Source organism: Aspergillus clavatus, genomic scaffold (genome assembly GCF_000002715.2).
Source record: "Aspergillus clavatus NRRL 1 1099423829805 genomic scaffold, whole genome shotgun sequence".
Taxonomy (NCBI): Eukaryota; Fungi; Ascomycota; class Eurotiomycetes; order Eurotiales; family Aspergillaceae; genus Aspergillus; species Aspergillus clavatus.
In genome coordinates, this window is record NW_001517094.1 from 1049816 (window position 1) to 1068069 (window position 18254).

Consider the following 18254-nt stretch of genomic DNA (forward strand, 5'->3'; position numbering starts at 1 on the left):
AAAGAGCCAAAAAAGCATAAGAGAACTGACAAGAGATCCATCCATGACCAATCGTCAATCTCCATATGCCAGGGTTCTCAGCATTAACCAGAGTTATGCGCAGCATTAATGCCATCAGCCAACATCGGGCTTAGCCGAAGTGGAGCAGCAGCCAGCACTTTCAGGCTTACAATCCATGGGCGATGAATATCGGATGGATCTCATGGTCTACTGTGTAAGACTGTGGTGGGAAATGATCTCGGGGTCTAAAACTGTGGTGGGAATTTCCCATGACTCTGGAGTCTAGAGAATCTACCTTGTTTGTGTACTTTATTTGAGTCTCTGCTGTTGATAAATCAGTATATCTAGTTAATGCTGGAGAAGAGAGAGAGAGACAGAGAGACAGAGACAGAGTTTGGTTGTCGCGTCATCGATCATCAGCATTGAGCATTCAGACTAATAATGCACTACTTGGTAGATATAATCCAGTGCATAAAGACTTTGGTTGCGGACTAAGTACTAGCGCGCCAGTTGTGCTCGGCTTTCCGGCATTTCCAGCTCATTATTCGTTAGATATCTACTCGTTAGCTAATATTAGCCCACTACCTAATCAATCGCCGCTCCTTTAAATCTGCAAGACTGCAGTTAAGTACTACTGTACGGAGTACTATCTACTGCTTATCTCCGTTAGAGAATATCTAATAATATGCCGGGTGAGTAGTATATAAGCAAGATCATCTGTAGAATTGATTATCAAGCATGGACCGTATCTATATTCTATTCCTTCTCATCTTGCGCCACGCACGTCGCACACAAATCTAGGGTAGATAATAGATATGTCTACTCCGTAAGTGACTGGCTTTTTTTTGCCGAGGTAACTACTCCGTAACTAGTTATTCTTCGTCAAATTTCCTGGGTCATCTGGATGTTTCTGGATACCTTGACGCCACCAAGCTAAGCCCTTCATAACAGTCTTGGCTTTTTTTTTTCTCTTGTAAGTTGTAAGTTGTAAGTTGTCTGGGCTGACTCTAGCTACTACTCTAACATCGGCAGATTGCTTATCAACCAAGTACCTTACTTCCTCCTCTGAAAATATCTTGGCAACAAAAGGCGCAAAAGATTCGCTTTGGATAGTTTGATCCCTCTGTCATTGATCGTCGATTCCGTCTATCATTAACTCTTAGAATATAGTGGTTTACTTTATTCAGTGATTTCATTTCTTTCCCACCTGGGCTACCCAGCTGGGATCACTGTGACTAGATAGTCCGTGCATTCCTAAAACCATGTGGAATTGACTCGTCAGGGCGATCGATGACCACGATTCGGGAAAGATTTTAATTTGTATGACTGCTCCACTGAACCTTTATCCACTAAACCAACACTCCACATCCCAAGTCTTTCTGCATGGCACTCACAGAACGAACAGGGTCCGAAAGGGCTCTTCTTGATCGGGCTAAACCAGAAGGCCGCTCGTTGATTAGATAATATTGCATGATAGCTTTCGGACTAGCGCATCAGTTACTACCTAGGGAAGTCACATGATCGGAGCTCTCGGAGTTACGTTCTCACCTTCATATACAATTGTTTGCACGAATTTGATCACCTAAATAGAATGATATCTGATTATGGCTCGTATCAGCAAATCCAAAGCTGCAAAGTTCAATGCACGCACCTTGACCAAGCTTCAAGCGGCCATCGAGAAGGATCCGGAGACTGACCTAACAGCGAAATTGCCCTTGAGGTATTCCGATCGTTTGAATGATATGCGCCAGAATGCCCAGATTGGCAAGTAGTTCTCCACCGAAGCAATTCACTCTCTAATATCTTTTCGAGATTTAGAGAATGCGACCGTAACTGAATGTCACGGAGAAGACGACATTCGCGCTTCAATCCGCTCATCAGACTTGGCTGAGATCGTTTTCCCTCTATCCGACACAGTTCAGGATCTGCTTGGAATGTCTAGTTCAGCCGCAGCGCAGTCGGATTGCCTTGCGCAGCGACTGATCGATGTCATAGGCTCAAGCAAGGTTGTCTGGAAGGGACCCTTTGCCCGTCAGAAAATGGTCTTGAGCTGTGGTCATAATATCATTCTGAAGGCCGTGCGAGGCCTGGACGATACAACTGAATACACAACACTAGCCTACCTTCACCAGCACAAACCGAACATAGCTGCACCAAAACCTCTTGGTTTCATTCGAATGAACGATATCTCGCTCATATTCATGACCCACTTGCATTCGACTACCTTGGCTGAGGTATGGCCGTCTCTAAATACAGTCCAAAAAACCGTAATCAAGGAACAGCTTACCTTAATCATGAATGACTTGAGGTCTTTGCCGTATGATACAGTCACACCCTTTGGAGAAGTTAGGGGCGAAGGCTGCAAAGACATTCGAAGACACCTTCGTCGGAGTGGCAGGCTCGAGAAGTGAGAGTAGTATAGATAATGACCTGAAGATTCAAGAATACCATCTGTGGGATGGAAACAAACAGGATTCAAAGGATAGCTCCTCGTTTCTTTTTCAAGTCCTTCCTAGCCTCGCGATAATCCTCATCTGCCCCATCTAGAATGAATTCGTCTTCCAGCTTATCAAGCAATTCAAGCACATAATCCTGGCAGTCCCATTCAACAGCCGTTTGTTGTTACTTGTTCCCAGTTCTGCCAAGCTAGAAGGGGTTCGACTTGTCTCAAACGCTTGGCCCACAATCATTAGACTTTCCAGTATGTCGGTCGAAGAGCAGATCTAACCGCGCCTCACGCTGTCAAATCTTATCAAACGTAGCGGCTTGAGAATTAATGCATAATAGTGTGGAATTGGGTGAGGTTGTGTAGGGCTGCACGACCCTTTCGCGCAAGCAAGATACTGAACGACCTGAAGGGAACAAGGGCTTTAGGTTCGAATAGGAGTCAAGTCCTGATTCAACGATTGGCCAGAACAAGGACCAGAAACGCTGAAAGTTGGTGATGCCCCAGACAGCCTCGTGGTCTCTAGGTGGGCGCTGGAATATCTGACTGGAATGATCAGTTGTGGGCGCTTACGATGGTAGCCAATATGCGATTCGGCAGCTATTTTCTTTCCTGACTTCAACGGTTGAACCAATCTAACTCTATAGCCTCAGATGACTGATGGTTGGTGCGAATGCGCTGCAGATTATTGCTAGGCCGCATAGCTCCAGATGAAAAGGATTTGCTCTGTAGATAGGTTGCATAAAGCGGCCTCCAATATAGGAACTGCCTTCGAGGCCACCTTAAATTTCAGTGCCAGATGATTGCACAATCTGGGGAAGCGTTCAAGTGTCGGGTCAATGTCTACCCGGGTAGACATTGACCAGTTCATAACTTCATGCCCCATCGGCAGACTTTATCACCTAACTCCGTAATCTCGACCCACTCCTTTTCTTTTCGGTGCCTAATAGATAGTCTAGAACTCTAGATAGTCTAGGGCTAGACTATCTATCGCTAGTCCACTACTGCCCCTGTTTCAGTGGAGGCTGTAAAAAGATGAGTTGATGTCCTCATGGCCTGGTCAGGCTGCATAACCGACCATCAGGTCATCAGCAGTGCGCATAAGGGACCTGTAAACTTGTAAAACAAGGACCTGTGAACTCCTTTTATGGTTAGTTTTGCTATTTTCGCCATGGCGTCCTGATATGCCCTCTTATCAACTCCACCTTTATCATGAGTCATGACCTCTAGTATATTCCTTTACCCTCACGCCCCGGTGCTCCGGAACAATAGGGTCCAATTCCTGGTCGTGGCCTTCGTTGGAGATTGGTAGACCCACCCTCACAATAATCAATGTAGAGGTTAGGGACTAGGCTCACCATTCTATCGAGCGACGGTTTCGGAACTTCTTGGGAGGTGAAACTGCAGTGGGCAAGGGCCACCTCGGATCCCACGACCATCCATTCTGGCAAGGAAACAGTCTCACGACGCGGAGAGGCCTGCGCGATGTACCGTACGAGCTGTACTCCGCTGCGGCGAGCATGCTGGTTAGACTTAGCACGTTGTTGTAGAAATAGTAGCTGATGGTGACTATGAACTGGGGACTAACCAAAAAATGCTTGGCAGGTGTTAGTACGGTAAAACAGTGGCTCGCCGCTGGGAGTCAACTACAGAGGGAAATGCGGTCGTAAATGGCCTCGGTAGCAGTCATTTTTTGGCATCAATTTCAGAGGTCCTCACATTCGATATGTAAAGCAGGCGGTCATTCTATGAGACTGTCAGTATATCTCAGATTATTATAATCATCACAGAAGTCGACTGGTGCACTCCAATAGTCAGTACTCTGTATTCTGCCAATGTTGTCTACTGCATTATTATATATCCGTATACTATGACAGCGATATCAAGCTTTTGCACCGCCAAAGACTGTCTTATCGTTAAAAGCTTCTTGGTCCCATTTTCTGGGTTTCAAATGCACTTCATCATCAAACATAATTTAGATTCTTGCATGTATACTGCGAGAAAGCCCCGTCTGTTCTGTCTGTAGACTACTCTTTCAAGTACATACTTTGGAGGAGAGGCAGTATCTACTCACAGTAGTTAGCCACTACCCTCCTACCCACCAAGATCAAGCAGATCCTCAAGAAAAGAAAGAAAGAAAAAGAGGTACTCAATCAAACACCATCAGAATCAACCCAGCAAGTAGCGGCAATATATCACTTCCGAGCCCGCGTCTATATCCCCTCACCTGATGCCCCTATGGACGATTCCCGATGGCAAAAAACGAACAGGGACCACGAACCATGGGCCACGGCTCAACCAGTAATCCTCTCCCACTAAGCCAACATATGAACACCATGGATAGCCCACGTATACAAGCAGGACCTCGAGACAGAGTGGCCAGGGAGCGAATTTTCAAACGTTCCTGAGTCCTGTGCTATTACTAAAGTACTTTTTTTTATATATAATATATATCTGGAATCTTATGCTTATAGCCTGTGTCCCTTAGCGGAGGTTACTGGGGACGCTAGGTAGAGTATCTTCGCTCAGTGTTTGGTATGATATATTATTAGACTGTTATTCAGTGAGGATTTCCCGATGTAAAATAGGGACAAAGGACCTCAGTCACTTTGATGCTATAGTAGATACCAGAGACTTGTTACCCGACGCTACTGATGCGTTTAAGCATCAAGTATCCCCATACCTAGGGAAGTACATACATACATCAAAGCAGGGTCGCATTCGCCACCGTCCTGACTCAACCCTTCAAATGGCAACCTGCAACATACAGGTACTACTAGGTAGATATCCTCAAATGACCGCCAGAATGATCATGAGGATGGACAACGACAAACTTGCTGAGTTCAAGTAGTAAAGCACTTCATTGTCATGATTCGGTCATTGCCAAGCATGATTCTTCGATGACCCAGATGTCCCTCGCAACGAACAAAGACGCGCACACCGGATTCGCGACCGTGGAGAATTTAGTGTTCACCCCTCATCGGCGCGATGTACGATCTCGATCAAGAGCAAATAATTGAAAGTAGAACGGACTGGGTTGATTGATGTAAACATAGAGATTCGCATTTCGCGTCTATGCCGTCATGTGGTACCTCCTAAGGAAGCAACCACTCGGTGAAATCCATAATGTACATGAGCAAGTCCCAGCCGCTGTATTAGCAGCCTACTATTCACCGTGCAGTAATAACTAGAAACCCAGTACCGAACCCATTGATATTTGAAAAGCAAGCAAACCCATCATGTATCGCCAGTGATCATAAGTGAAAATGAAAAAACAAAACCCCGTTATCGCCTTCCCAGAAGAGCCAACCGGAAAAAGAACTCAATAGATTTTAAACAATCTAAGAGCGCTCACCACGGAGGCGGCGGGCGAGCTGGATATCCTTCGACTGAATGGTAACACGCTTGGCGTGGATGGCGCAAAGGTTGGTATCCTCGAACAGGGAGACGAGGTAGGCCTCAACGGACTCCTGGAGAGCACCGATGGCAGAGGACTGGAAGCGGAGGTCGGACTTGAAATCCTGAGCAATTTCACGGACCAGACGCTGGAAGGGCAGCTTGCGGATCAGAAGCTCAGTGGACTTCTGGTAGCGACGGATCTCACGCAGAGCGACGGTACCTTTTGAAGGGGTTAGATCATAATCATAATCAAGGTGTTATCATAACATGAAGAACTTACCAGGCTTATAACGGTGAGGCTTCTTGACACCACCGGTCGAGGGGGCGGCCTTGCGAGCGGCCTTGGAAGCGAGCTGCTTACGGGGAGCCTTGCCACCAGTGGACTTACCTATAATGAGAGAGTAGTTAGTTGATATGTTTCATTGGAGAGACGCGATGGTGTGGCAGTCAACCCGACGCGACCGTGACGCGATGACAGCGGTGGCCAGTGACCCCACAAGAGGAAAGACAGTGAGGTTAAAACTTACGGGCAGTCTGCTTGGTTCTAGCCATTTTTGATGATTAGGTTTGATGGATTTAGTTGTTTAATTGATGAAAATGTGATGGTATTGATGAAAAGTGGATGGTCGAGTTGGGTGGTCGATGAGATGAGTAGATGGAAGAAGGATGAAGAAAGCGGGTGGGGGGAAGGTATTTGTAGTAAGCGAGGGGTGGGTGGTGATCTGAGAGGTGGTGTTGGGTTGCCAGCAAATTTGGGTGGTCTTAGCGCGGTTACTTTTGATCAGAAAAAACGTTTGGAAAGCAGCACACCATAAGCCGTGATTTCGGGGCCGCAGTTCTGGCAGCAACGTTAGCCTACGCAAAATCAAAGGCCTGCGGGCGAGCGGCCCTTGCTCGGGACGCTAGTACCTAAGCGAGACAGCTTCTGCATCAGCCAATAGGAGTGCAGGATCACGGCTATAGAATGCCACCCCAGAACATCCTGATCCCAACCACATGTGTGGAATGTTGGGTATTTCGATTATCTAGAATAACTCTAGTAATGATCAAGAATGCTTCTGATTATCTTTCCATCCTAATCAAAGTGGCTGGACGGCATTCCGTGTAGATCAGGCCCATTCCAGCGGAATCACTGTCTCTTCGGTCACGTTGCCGAGAGATCAAACCCGCCGGTCGGATCCTTCATTCTGATTGGTCGTTCCCTGCCTTAGCGTGTGATTCCAGCACTCTCCCCGCGCTCTCCCTTTCGCTATACAAATATCTCCCGTCCCAAACTCTTCGTCACTCTCTTCCTTCATCCATCTATCCCAGCTTATCATCCACTTCAAAGTCGTATATCGACAGCTCCGCATCTATCAATCTTAATTCCACACACGCAAACCTTTTTTAATTCACATCTATCAAAATGACTGGACGTAAGTAGCTTCGCCCATTCATCTCTTGTTCGATGACGCGCTTTTCCTGTCAACAATACTGACGCGTCTCTTTTCTTCAGGCGGCAAGGGTGGCAAGGGTCTCGGAAAGGGTGGTGCCAAGCGTCACCGCAAGATTTTGCGTGACAACATCCAGGGTATCACCAAGCCTGCTATCCGTCGTCTCGCTCGTCGTGGTGGTGTCAAGCGTATCTCTGCCATGATCTACGAGGAGACCCGTGGTGTCCTCAAGACCTTCCTTGAGGGTGTCATCCGTGACGCTGTCACCTACACTGAGCACGCCAAGAGAAAGACTGTCACCTCCCTCGATGTCGTCTATGCTCTTAAGAGACAAGGACGTAAGTATCTTCTGCGTTTCAGCTTCTTTTGACGCGTCTCTAACGTGACTTCTTCAGGCACTCTCTACGGTTTCGGTGGTTAAACGATTTCATTTCTCTGTTTTTCTTTTTGCGGCCCTCCTGCGCGGTCGGCGCGTCGATTGTCCTTCCGCAGCAGTGACGCGACGGTTTGCTTTTTCGGGCTGGTTTACGGTATGACTGGGACGTTGGGGTGTTCTCTTGATCTTTTTACTACAAGTGTCATGGGTCTCTGGGTTTGCTTTTTATCGTATTTTACTTTACTACCATTGCGCGTCCACTACTGGTCTGCTAGTGTTCGTGTTTGAATTTCTGTATCATAGCGGCCTTTATGCTTCCGGCTGGTGCCCCAAGGCTCGAAGAGATTGCAACATTAAACGCAGTCTAATATGAATACAAACATGAAAAAATTTATTCAACCTTTTGCTCTGGACGTAATTTTGCGCGCGGCTTTGTTTACGTTCGTGTCGGGTCAGTTCCGTACGCGTCTTCTGTTTCGTCCCTTTGATGGTTGGCGGTCACAGTATGCTTGAACTTGACCTTGATCATGATGTTCGAGCATTGAGAACTGTTGACTCGGATAGTATCTGCCTCAGTCTGCGTATTATTACATTTCTATGGTCCCTTCTCCTTGAGATTCTATACTGTGGCGATTTTGTGTCTTGTCGTGGTGCTCGGATGGCAGATGTAGTAGTCGTATCATGTACTATGGCTGGTCCAGCTTCAATTTCTTGAGCGTCTGGTTCGACACTGTTTGGACTTTATTCCTAATGTGTTAGACTATGCGTATATGTGTTGTAATTGTGTGGTCTACTTGGTCTTCTATCGAATATTGTTCATTTGCAGTGCTATCATGCTGGATGCTGAGGTGGGTGTTGACAACTAGCTATGGTGGTTACGTATATATATTGGTGGCATGTAGGGAATGGCCATCAAGGGCGACCACCATACCACAACACGCTCAACCCGTGGGATTATATCCAAATCGACCAGGAAAACAAGATGGAGGGCACAGAGCAGATATTCTCAGCCAACATTGAAGCCCCAGAGGCCCAGGATCAAGCAGGATCAGTGTAGACAGTCGGTCATAGATCAGACATCCAGGGTGGCGAAAGTTGAACCTCGAGGGGGTTCAACTGGGGTTCAACTGCATAATCCAAACCAAACCAAACCAAAACACAGCCCACCAAGACAACGAAGACAACGCAACAACGGGCATTGGAATCCATTTGCCTTCAACTTAGGACATACACGGATGAAGCCCCCCCAAAAAATACCAACATAGTATCCAAATGATACTCATATCGCCTGCTAACACCTCGAGATCAGGGATTTACCATACCCGTCGCGTCAGTGGTCCTGCTGCAGACTCAACGCAGTACCTTCGCTACAACATATAGAAAAGAGACGACATCCCCAAGCTGGAACCACGAGCGCTACTGGAGCCATACGGAATCACACACGCAAAGGAGGTCTCAAATCGAAGACCCATAACAACCATGCTGGACTAACACAGACCGGGGTTTCCCCCCTCACACTACAGACCGGCAGGGAAGTGAAATGCGACATTCACGGATGCATAACTAAAAAGAAGCTTCGACACCTACAACCCATTATCCAGCATTACGGACCATATCTACATGAAAGAGCTTGCGATCCTGATCAAAAGACCTATCGCGTCCGAACCACCACCCTTCCCATACACCCCCAAACGGACGGTCGGGAGACATAGTCACAACCATACGGATAGCAAACAGATACAGGGCTTGGCTACGGAACAGTGGGAGTGGTATACGCACCCCTGCATGAACTCGACTGAACGACCGGATCAACACTTACACCCGAGCCCACACCACAAACGATGCTATATACAGGTTGGACAGGCCGAGGTGACCGAGGACAAGATACTATAACACCAGCAAGATGACCCAGGGAAGCAGAGTCTCACGCGACAGGCGACTGTAGAAATTAAAAAGTCAGACAACTCAGCCGTAGACCCAGCCCCTGCCTGCAGCTGATGCCGTAAGACACCAGTGACCAGGGGTGGAAATCACGAGGAATCTCCGAATTCTCCGAATTCTCCCATCGATGTCCATATTCGATCGAGGAAGCAGCCTAGAACGCAGAGACTGAGAACATTGGGATTAAAGTGTCCCATCTGCCGTGGTTCCTCACCTCACTGTGGTCGAGGACCCTCCAGGACTCGACCAGTATAAACGTGTTGCAACTCTTGCAAATATGAAACATCTCAGCCTCAGAAGAAGCATAGTCAGTATTTGTGTCCCTAAAGGATTCATCCATCAAATATCTCGATCCTGATGATTATTGCGAGCTAGCAACAGCTAGCGAAAGGCTGACTGATGACTATTCTGCCTTGGGAGGCTGCCCCACTCCATGAACTCCCCAAGTCTCACAATAATTCACCAAAAAGGTGGTATCACTTTAGGGGAACTTCAACCCTCTGAGCCAAATAGACTGATGTGTTCACATCGAGGATAACGGCCATAGGTAGTTCCACTACTCAGCTAGCTCATACGTGTCGTGTCTTTAATCCCCACGACTCGAGCAACGGAGGCAACTGGCAAAGTGGCAAGTGCACACACAACAAGCATCGTTATCCGACGGAACACCCACAACACCCACAACACCCACAACTCCAACAACTCCAACAACTCCAAGAGCGACAGCCATTCTTGGCGCGGGTGATTCTGGTCTTGGCACATTCTTGTTACGCCAATCATGGGAAGATCTCCCTCGTGCGGGCCAAAGTCAGCCATACTAGAGATCGCGCCACGGACCAGTATGAGACGGAGCATTATGCATGTGCGCCGGCGCTTGTCCAGAAGAACAATGTGAGGGTTAGACGACTAAGACGAGATTGATCCCTCTGCCCACAGGGGGACTGGGAAATCCCTGATGACAGATTTGATCCCAAATTGCCCGTCTGCACCAAGCACGCGACGACCCTTTAACAGAAAGACTTGCCATAACAGAACCTAGTTTCAAATAGTTACCTGCAAGGCCTTGTGTCACCTTGTGTCACCTTGTGTCGACGTCTGTCATTCCGGACCGCCTCCCCTCGAATTGATGGGGTTGTGGAATCGTTGATTTGTGTCTGTGAAAAAAGGATTCGTACACCATACAGGTGAGTTTAGGAACCCAAATCACTGGCCGGTGGGTTGGTCAGGAAGATCCCAAACTGACGGTCCGCAGGAGATAGACGTTACCCAATGCATTTATTAAGTCGAGGGCTTCTACCAGTTTTCTGAGGGCGTGCGGAGCCCTTGCCGTTCCAGATCTCGTCCGAATGCCGCAACTCAACCATCCAGACGATCAGAGGTAGAATATAGCCCGGCAAGATGCCTGCGTTGCTAATCTGGATACTTCTGTTCGCTGTGTCCCGCGTGAGCGGAGCTACAAATGCATCTGGGATTGATCCCATCGACAATTACTGTGTGCGATTGAAACACCAGTCCACAGTAAAAAATGGGCGGTTGTATATTGATGGAGGGTTGGAGGTCTTCGTGGAGAGGAACGACCATGGACCAATTAACGGCACTCAGATCATTGGATACAGTATGTACCCCGTTCAATACGCTTTGATGGGTTACTGGCAGACGAGCTGACTAAAGCTAGACACCAACCTGATCGAGATCGACATGACTTCATCATGGGACTGGAAGCAGAATATTTCCATCAGGGCCATCCCGAAGAAATCAAACCCCAAAACCGGCGCGGATCCTCCTGTAGTAGTCCGTGGCGCACTCTACGCGGGGGCATCTTCAGACCAGAGCATTTACCAGTATGGTGGGGCTGTCTCCTACGCGAACACGAGCTTCCCAGGGCTTAGGCGACCGACTTCGTCGCAGTATGCGCTGTGGTCTTACAACACCAGTCAAGAGGTCTGGGACCGGTACGATGTCACGCTGGGCACCGAGTACCGTCCTGCAGGAGGAGCATATGCCGAAGCACAAGATCAGGGACTGGCATTTTATCTCAACGGCTTTATCAACAACGGGACGTCGAATGATCTAGAGCATTGGGATAATTTCCGGCGCTACCTGGACGGATTGATCGTCATTGATACGCATAGCCAGATGGCGACCAATATATCTACCAGCTCGCTAGCGAATTTTCCTCGAGCCAAGGGCGGCATGGTCTACATTCCGGGTATTGGACCTAAAGGCATTTTAGTCGCGATTGGTGGCATCACCAAACCTACAAGCGATGACAGCGCATCAAGTGAGGGAAGCTATGTGGGTAGTCCAGATCTCGGATGGTCCCGGACTGGGATGTGCTAACACTGCTGCACAGGTGCCCTTTCAGGAAATCGACATCTTCGATATCTCGTCCGTGTTCGAAGGCGACGATAACGGCCTCTGGTATACCCAGAAAGCGTCCGGTGACATACCTGCTGGACGGTCCGACTTTTGCATAGTCTCCGTCTCTGCGAAGGACAATTCCAGCCATAATATCTACATGTATGGCGGCACCGGTATGAACGGGACATATGATCAGATCTACGTCCTGTCCATCCCATCGTTCACATGGACGAAAATCTACGAGGGCACGTCCCCTCGATACGGACACACATGTCACTTAGTTGCCAATAGGCAGATGGTGAGTGTGGGTGGAGCGTCATCGGACAACCTTTCGACCTGCGACTGGGAGTATAAGGGCGTGGCGATGTACGACCTCTCGACATTGACATGGGGCAGCGTGTACAACGCTCTTGCTCCTGAATATGAAGTGCCTGCTGCGATCTACCGAGTTATAGGCGGCGGGTAAGTCGCGACATGTATGCTTTCTGGCGGCGCACCTTGCAAACTGACTGACATGATGTGCTAGGCCGAAAGGAAATGCAAGCAAAAAAGCACCTGCCGACGGCTTCGACATGCCACAGGTCGCTGGCTTATTCAACCCTCTACCAAACAATGGCAGCGCGAACGGACCCGAATCGATCGAAAAGCAGCTTACTCGCGGTGCCATTGCAGGTATCGTCGTCGGTTCCGTGGCGGGAGCGGCTCTGCTGACAGCAGCACTGTATCTAATGTACCAGAGGAAAGTGGAAGCAGACCGTGCGAGGCGAGCGGCGGCAGCTGCGGCCGAGGAGGAGGAGAAATCGGACATTTTCGCCAACGCAGTCTGGATGGCCCGGCATGAGCAAGCCCTGCCGGCAACGGTAGCAGACGAGGCGATTCTGCATGAAGCCAATGAAGGCCACACACGAGCATTGAGAGAGAGTCAGTTCAGACATTGATATTGTTCCTTTCAACGCTTAGCAGGAGAACATGGTCTACCCTACCATCTGGGCGTGATTGACATGCTAGCCATATTCCGTGGGTTTGAACTCAATCAATAGTATTACTACAAGTCTACCACCATGGCCCAAAGCCCCATTCGATAAATGCCCCGACCCCCCGTACTACGTAGTGTCACGTCTCACCAGCCACAGGTGGTGGAACCAGCGATCAGCACGATAGTGGATGATCCCTTGTGGATTGCGGATGCTCCGCCCATGGCGTCATGATCTACCTTGCATCCGTACCGACGGAATGCCCCCTTGGGCCCTTAGTCCTACATTTTACTCTGTTTGTAGTTGACTCGTTGGGTATCACTATCTAATATCTATGATACAGTTCTATACTGCCTATTCAACCATGTCCGATCAATGACCACAGAGTACGCAGACACAATAGCCCAATGCAGATAATTTAACACCATGCTGCAGGTAATAGAGATACCCAACAGTCCACCGTCCACAGTCCACCATCCACACATACAGGTAATAAATAACGTATAATCAAAAGTCAATTCCAGTCAAAAAAAAAAAAAAAAACAACCATACCCTTTACTTACACCAAGTACAGTATACAAAATTCCCCGCAAGACGCAAAGTACACAGTTGACAGTTTCCAAATTGCAATCCCCATCCCCATCCCCATCCCCATCCTCCCCCCCTCCCCAAAACAACTGCTCCACACAGCTCCACAGCGTGTCTCCGCACCCAAAAGTCCAAAAGCACCACTCGATTCACTCGTAGCTTGAACTTGTGTTGTCTCTTCAGGCTGATGAACCCTGGCCGAGAGGACCCAAAGAACACCCTCTCCCCGCTGGTCATTGGACGCTGAAGCGCAGTAGCGAGTGTAGATCGCGGATAATGGGGGCTTATTGGCAAATGGGATCTGATGTACGACGGGCTTTTGACGACGTCGTTGAGTTGACCTAGTTGAGGAGGGGGGGTTTTTTTGGGCGGTGGTGATGTCTGTGGGTATGTAGGTCATTGTCATAGGAGTTTTCAGTGGTGGAAGGGTATTCTCGTACTACTCGGGGTTGGATAGGAATGGCGATCTTTGGAGGCTTCGAACTATTATTGAATATACCAATTTAAAAAAGAGATGTAATATATCAACAGTCTCTATTGACACTGATCGTAGTGTACAAGTCCCCCATACTATACAAATCCCATCGCATCCTTTGTACACTCCCCGGGCCATCCCAAGGCCAATGCAAAGCAAATAAAATCACAGACATGCAGCACATCATAAACGTGACAATCATACAGAAATGATCATATAGTACAAGGGCGTAACGCATGCCGAAAATAACAGAAGAAACCCATTTGTAATGTCAATCTCAATTTTCGAGATACATCCCTGATCCCATCCCAAACAAAAAGTCTCTTTTGAGGCACCCCGTGCTCAGACCCAACTAAAAAAGGAGGAAAAAGAAAAAAGACCGCGCAATGCAGTAGATGATCAAATCAGTGCCGGCTGAAATCATAAAAACATCAAAGAAAAAATGGATAGATAGAATGAAATGCAATGGAATGGATTTCGTAACCATGGGCAGGACGTAACCAGCAAATCATCCAACGGTGTCAAATATACGTCAGTTGGACACCCGAGATGGTGATGTCATATGGCTGCGGTGGTGGCCTCAGGCAAATAGTCCAGATACGGAAGCTGGCGCCGGCGATCGGGAACCCCCGGTGGGTCCTTTCCCGATTGGACCAAGCCTCTGACATCATAGGCTTAAACCCCGTCATAGTGTGTAATGATTATGAAGAAGAGTGAATTGAAAGGAGACAATCGATGCGGAAACCGATGGGCCGCTTCCTATTCGTCGCTTCGTAAAGCCTTGCAATGGAAGATTCGAGAGGTGAAGCAATTGGTCCCGCGTTAGCTTCACTCCCGGCCCCTGCGTCTTTGCTTGCCGGGCCAATCGACTTCAGGGTGGACCACCCGCATGTGCCGGGTTAGCGCATCATTGCGCGAGAAGGTCTTCTCCTCTCTGCACAGATGACAGCGGACTTTCTGTTTACGGGCATTGTGGATCGTATCCTCATGCCGCGTAAGATCGTAAGGCCGCGAAAACACCGAATTGCAGGGCTTTCCTGTGGATGGGTTGATCCGCTCGCACTTGTGGGGACCAGCCTGCGAGTTGCGTGCGGAGTGGTCGCGGCCGACAAGGTGCCCACCAGGGGTGGTCTGTCGGTGCGCCTCTCGCTTGTGCTTCTGCAGTTTGGCCGGTGTCTCAAAGCGCATTGTGCAGCCGTGGTAGGTGCAGGTGTAGGTGCCACCATCCGTAGAAGTATCACTAGGTCGAGTAATCTCGTCCTTGATTGGCAGAAGTGTCATGTTGGACTGCGGCGAAGTCATGTCATTGTGGATGATATCGCTGCCCGTAGACTCCAGATGAGGAAGAGACGCGGGGAATTCGGGCGTGTGATGCAACAGAGTGTTCTGGGCTTGCTGTTGCTGTTGCTGCTGCGACTGGCGGTGATTCTGCGGCTGGGGTGCAAATTGGTACTGTTGAGGGACAGTGCCAGTCTGCGTAGTGTATTGGGAAAACGAATCCATTGATGGGAAGTTCTGAGTCTGGCGCAAGGACGAAGAGCTCTCTCGTCGCAACCCAAGAGCGTCGCTCAGATTGAAGTCAGGCTGACTCGAGGAGAACAGTGGCGGCATCGCAGCATCTTCGGCTTCACTGAAGTCCAAAACCGCATCCTTGGGGGACATGGTCTTAGGCTCGGTTTGAACTGGGCCCAGGTTCATAACGTTTTGAGTCATGGGGACGCTGGTCGCCAGCTGCGGTTGCTGAAGAGCAGCACCGCTGAATTCGGCAGCCAAAGGTGAGTTTTGGCGGAAGGGAGATCGATCACGGTTCAGGTTGACTGCAGGAGACTGAGACCGCGCAGAAAGGTGGCCCTGATTGGCAGCCTGAAGTCGATCGGCGAAGACATTGCGGTAAGGGTTTAGGAGATGATGCTGCTGCTGCTGGTGGCTGTTGTTGTTGGAGGGCTGCTTGGGAACCTGCGGTGTTGGTATGATGGCAGGGTTGTACAGCTCGTCTTGGTAGATGTCAGAGATGGTTCGGTTGAGCTTGGGAATGCCAGTGGTGAGGTTGTTCCCATTTTGGTTGCCATAGTCTGAAAGCGCATCGGCACGTAAGTATTCATCCATCCACCGGTCAACATCAGGAAATCGGTTCTCACCATTAGCCATCGCCTTCGATGCATCGTCGATCTCGTCAAAACTCGTCTGCGGGGTCACAGGCGAGTTGTGGCTGACGGTAGAAACCGAAGGAGCCAGAGAGTGATCACTTGACTGACGGGGATGTTGTTGCTGTTGCTGTTGCTCCATCATGGCCTGCCTCATAGCCGCTTCTGCTTCGGCCTGGCGAGCATCGTGTGCAGAAGGATCATAGTTCTGGAAGGGAGTAGCCAGGAAGGAATTCTGTATAGGCGTCTGCACCGGTGTGGGCAGAGGCTTGGACAGAGTACCGTTGTTGGACCGTTGCACGCTCCCTCCTGGGGCCGATTTTGTCGAAGCCGGCGAGGTGTGCAATTGCGAGTCTTGATATGCGTGACGGGGGAGGCCGTTGGGGATGCGAGCTGGGCTCAACAGCTGCAGATTACCATCCCAACCGTGGTTGTTTGTGACAGTGTGTTGCGCCAACATGGAAGTGCTGTCGTTGTGGTGATGATTGCTGTAGAGGTATTGAGGTTGCTGGTACTGTTGAAGGTATAGATTCGAGTTGGGCGGCGAAGCAGAATGCTGGATCTGAATCGAAGGGTTGTAGGAGGAAACAGGTGTCATCGAAGGAGCCTCAAAGGAACTGCCGTCGTAGGCGACAGGTGAGTAGTCCGCGACTGCCGTCGCCGGAAGATGGGAGAAGGAAGAGGCGGGCGAGGAGAAAGGAGATGAGGGAGCGGAAGAGGGCGGAGAGACAAAGTCGAACGAAGGATGGTACTGGAAGGGAGACTGCAGTCGAGGCTGTTGCTGGTAATAGCACTGCAGAGAAGGTTCTTGAGAGAAGTCTGGAATGAATTGGTCGTCTTGTATGCAAACGGTATCTTGCTGATTGATGAAAGGTGCAGAAGTCGGTTCGGTGATGAGACCCTTACGTACAGAAGGGTACATAAGCATAATGGTCTCTGAGTAAAAGCAGATGGCACGTCAAAATGAGATGGAGGACACCGAGTGGAGGGAACCCAAGAGGATTTGCCACCGGGGGGGGGGTCGTGTAGAAGAAGAGGGTTATATAATAGGTTGGCACCAATGGCCCCAAGAAATCCCGACGGGCTCAGATCCGATAAAAGTCTTCCTGATCAATTGCGACCGAGTGAATGGTTCGAGCGGAAGTCAAAGTCGAGACGAGCTTGGTACGGGACTGTTGAGTCGAAGATTGATGATGAGATATCGAAGAGTCTGGAAGCGGCGGGTAGACCAGAGTTTCCAATGGATGGAACGAGAGAGTGGTTTCTTTTAAGGTTTGAGGAGCGAGGAAATTTGGTACTTGGGATTTATCTGCAAAGCTTTCCTCTTGAATTAGTTTTATGGGAAGGTTTGCTGCAGTGTGGTAGAAGACGTGGTTGTGGTAGTGGTAGGAGTTTGGTGCTGGATAGGATAGGATAGTATAGTATAGTGTAGTGTAGTATAGATCATTGACTCACTTGAAGAAGAAGGAAACCCCAGATAGTCGTTAAATATTGGGTAGGTGAGGGAGGTTAGGTTCGAGTTGGAATGATAATGATGTGACAATGACTCGAGAGAGATCGAATAGTGATAGGATATTGCTAGTATGATATACAAGATATCTGGAGACTGGGAGCAGGATGATGATTGTATGGGAGGGACAAAGGTCTCTTTTTATGATGCAATCAAGTGTTCCCAAACGGGATTAGTGGAAGGTATTAATTGTACGACAAAAGTAAAATGGAAAAATAACTTTTTTTTTTTTTTTTTTCTTTTTTGCTAGGGTGAGTCGACGCTAGACTGTAACTAGTGACTGTGTGTGTAGTCGGTGTTAGTCTTCAACTGACTGAGAGGCATTGATTACGGGTATGCCCGACGGAGTTATGACAATAGCTGATCTTTGACTCAGAATTACCAAGTGTGACAAATAGAAAATACCAGCATTCAAAAAATACGGCGTATTGGAAAACGATCGACCGATGGGATTATTTGGCGCTTGCATGGACTTCCATCCAACGCTCCACCTTCCGGCCGACTCAAATCATCCACCCAGCTAGTCAGTCAGTCACCACTTTTAGCACCCCACCAACCATTTTTGGGGTTCGGGTAGGAGCCTACTCCGGAGTAGGGCCCCTTAGGC

At 48.9% G+C, this 18254-nt stretch overlaps 5 protein-coding genes across 5 annotated transcripts, besides 11 other annotated features; 3 read left to right on the forward strand and 2 right to left on the reverse strand.

Annotated features, from left to right (window-relative positions):
- Window positions 1–361: 361 nt before the first annotated feature.
- Window positions 362–393: a microsatellite.
- A 578-nt stretch (window positions 394–971) lies between these two features.
- Window positions 972–995: a microsatellite.
- Window positions 996–1604: 609 nt separating this feature from the next.
- Window positions 1605–1772, forward strand: ACLA_021640 (uncharacterized protein; the record flags this gene model as incomplete). Its single annotated transcript, XM_001268875.1, has 1 exon — window positions 1605–1772. The coding sequence occupies one exon, from the start codon at window positions 1605–1607 to the stop codon at window positions 1770–1772; it is 168 nt and encodes a 55-aa protein (XP_001268876.1).
- Window positions 1773–5787: 4015 nt separating this feature from the next.
- On the reverse strand, window positions 5788–6397 carry hhtA (histone H3; the record flags this gene model as incomplete). The annotated part of the gene is made up of 3 exons (XM_001268876.1): window positions 5788–6065; window positions 6126–6233; window positions 6373–6397. The coding sequence occupies 3 exons, from the start codon at window positions 6395–6397 to the stop codon at window positions 5788–5790; spliced, it is 411 nt and encodes a 136-aa protein (XP_001268877.1).
- A 35-nt stretch (window positions 6398–6432) lies between these two features.
- Window positions 6433–6471: a microsatellite.
- Window positions 6472–7250: 779 nt separating this feature from the next.
- On the forward strand, window positions 7251–7699 carry ACLA_021660 (histone H4; the record flags this gene model as incomplete). Its single annotated transcript, XM_001268877.1, has 3 exons — window positions 7251–7260; window positions 7341–7616; window positions 7674–7699. The coding sequence occupies 3 exons, from the start codon at window positions 7251–7253 to the stop codon at window positions 7697–7699; spliced, it is 312 nt and encodes a 103-aa protein (XP_001268878.1).
- A 1091-nt stretch (window positions 7700–8790) lies between these two features.
- Window positions 8791–8810: a microsatellite.
- Window positions 8811–10259: 1449 nt separating this feature from the next.
- Window positions 10260–10288: a microsatellite.
- Window positions 10285–10311: a microsatellite.
- A 345-nt stretch (window positions 10312–10656) lies between these two features.
- Window positions 10657–10684: a microsatellite.
- Window positions 10685–10993: 309 nt separating this feature from the next.
- On the forward strand, window positions 10994–12894 carry ACLA_021670 (putative cell wall anchored protein; the record flags this gene model as incomplete). Its single annotated transcript, XM_001268878.1, has 4 exons — window positions 10994–11210; window positions 11271–11890; window positions 11949–12418; window positions 12483–12894. The coding sequence occupies 4 exons, from the start codon at window positions 10994–10996 to the stop codon at window positions 12892–12894; spliced, it is 1719 nt and encodes a 572-aa protein (XP_001268879.1).
- A 487-nt stretch (window positions 12895–13381) lies between these two features.
- Window positions 13382–13411: a microsatellite.
- A 148-nt stretch (window positions 13412–13559) lies between these two features.
- Window positions 13560–13586: a microsatellite.
- Window positions 13587–14821: 1235 nt separating this feature from the next.
- On the reverse strand, window positions 14822–17065 carry ACLA_021680 (stress-regulated transcription factor RPN4; the record flags this gene model as incomplete). The annotated part of the gene is made up of 1 exon (XM_001268879.1): window positions 14822–17065. The coding sequence occupies one exon, from the start codon at window positions 17063–17065 to the stop codon at window positions 14822–14824; it is 2244 nt and encodes a 747-aa protein (XP_001268880.1).
- Window positions 17066–17540: 475 nt separating this feature from the next.
- Window positions 17541–17579: a microsatellite.
- Window positions 17580–17867: 288 nt separating this feature from the next.
- Window positions 17868–17892: a microsatellite.
- The last annotated feature ends 362 nt before the right edge of the window (window positions 17893–18254 follow it).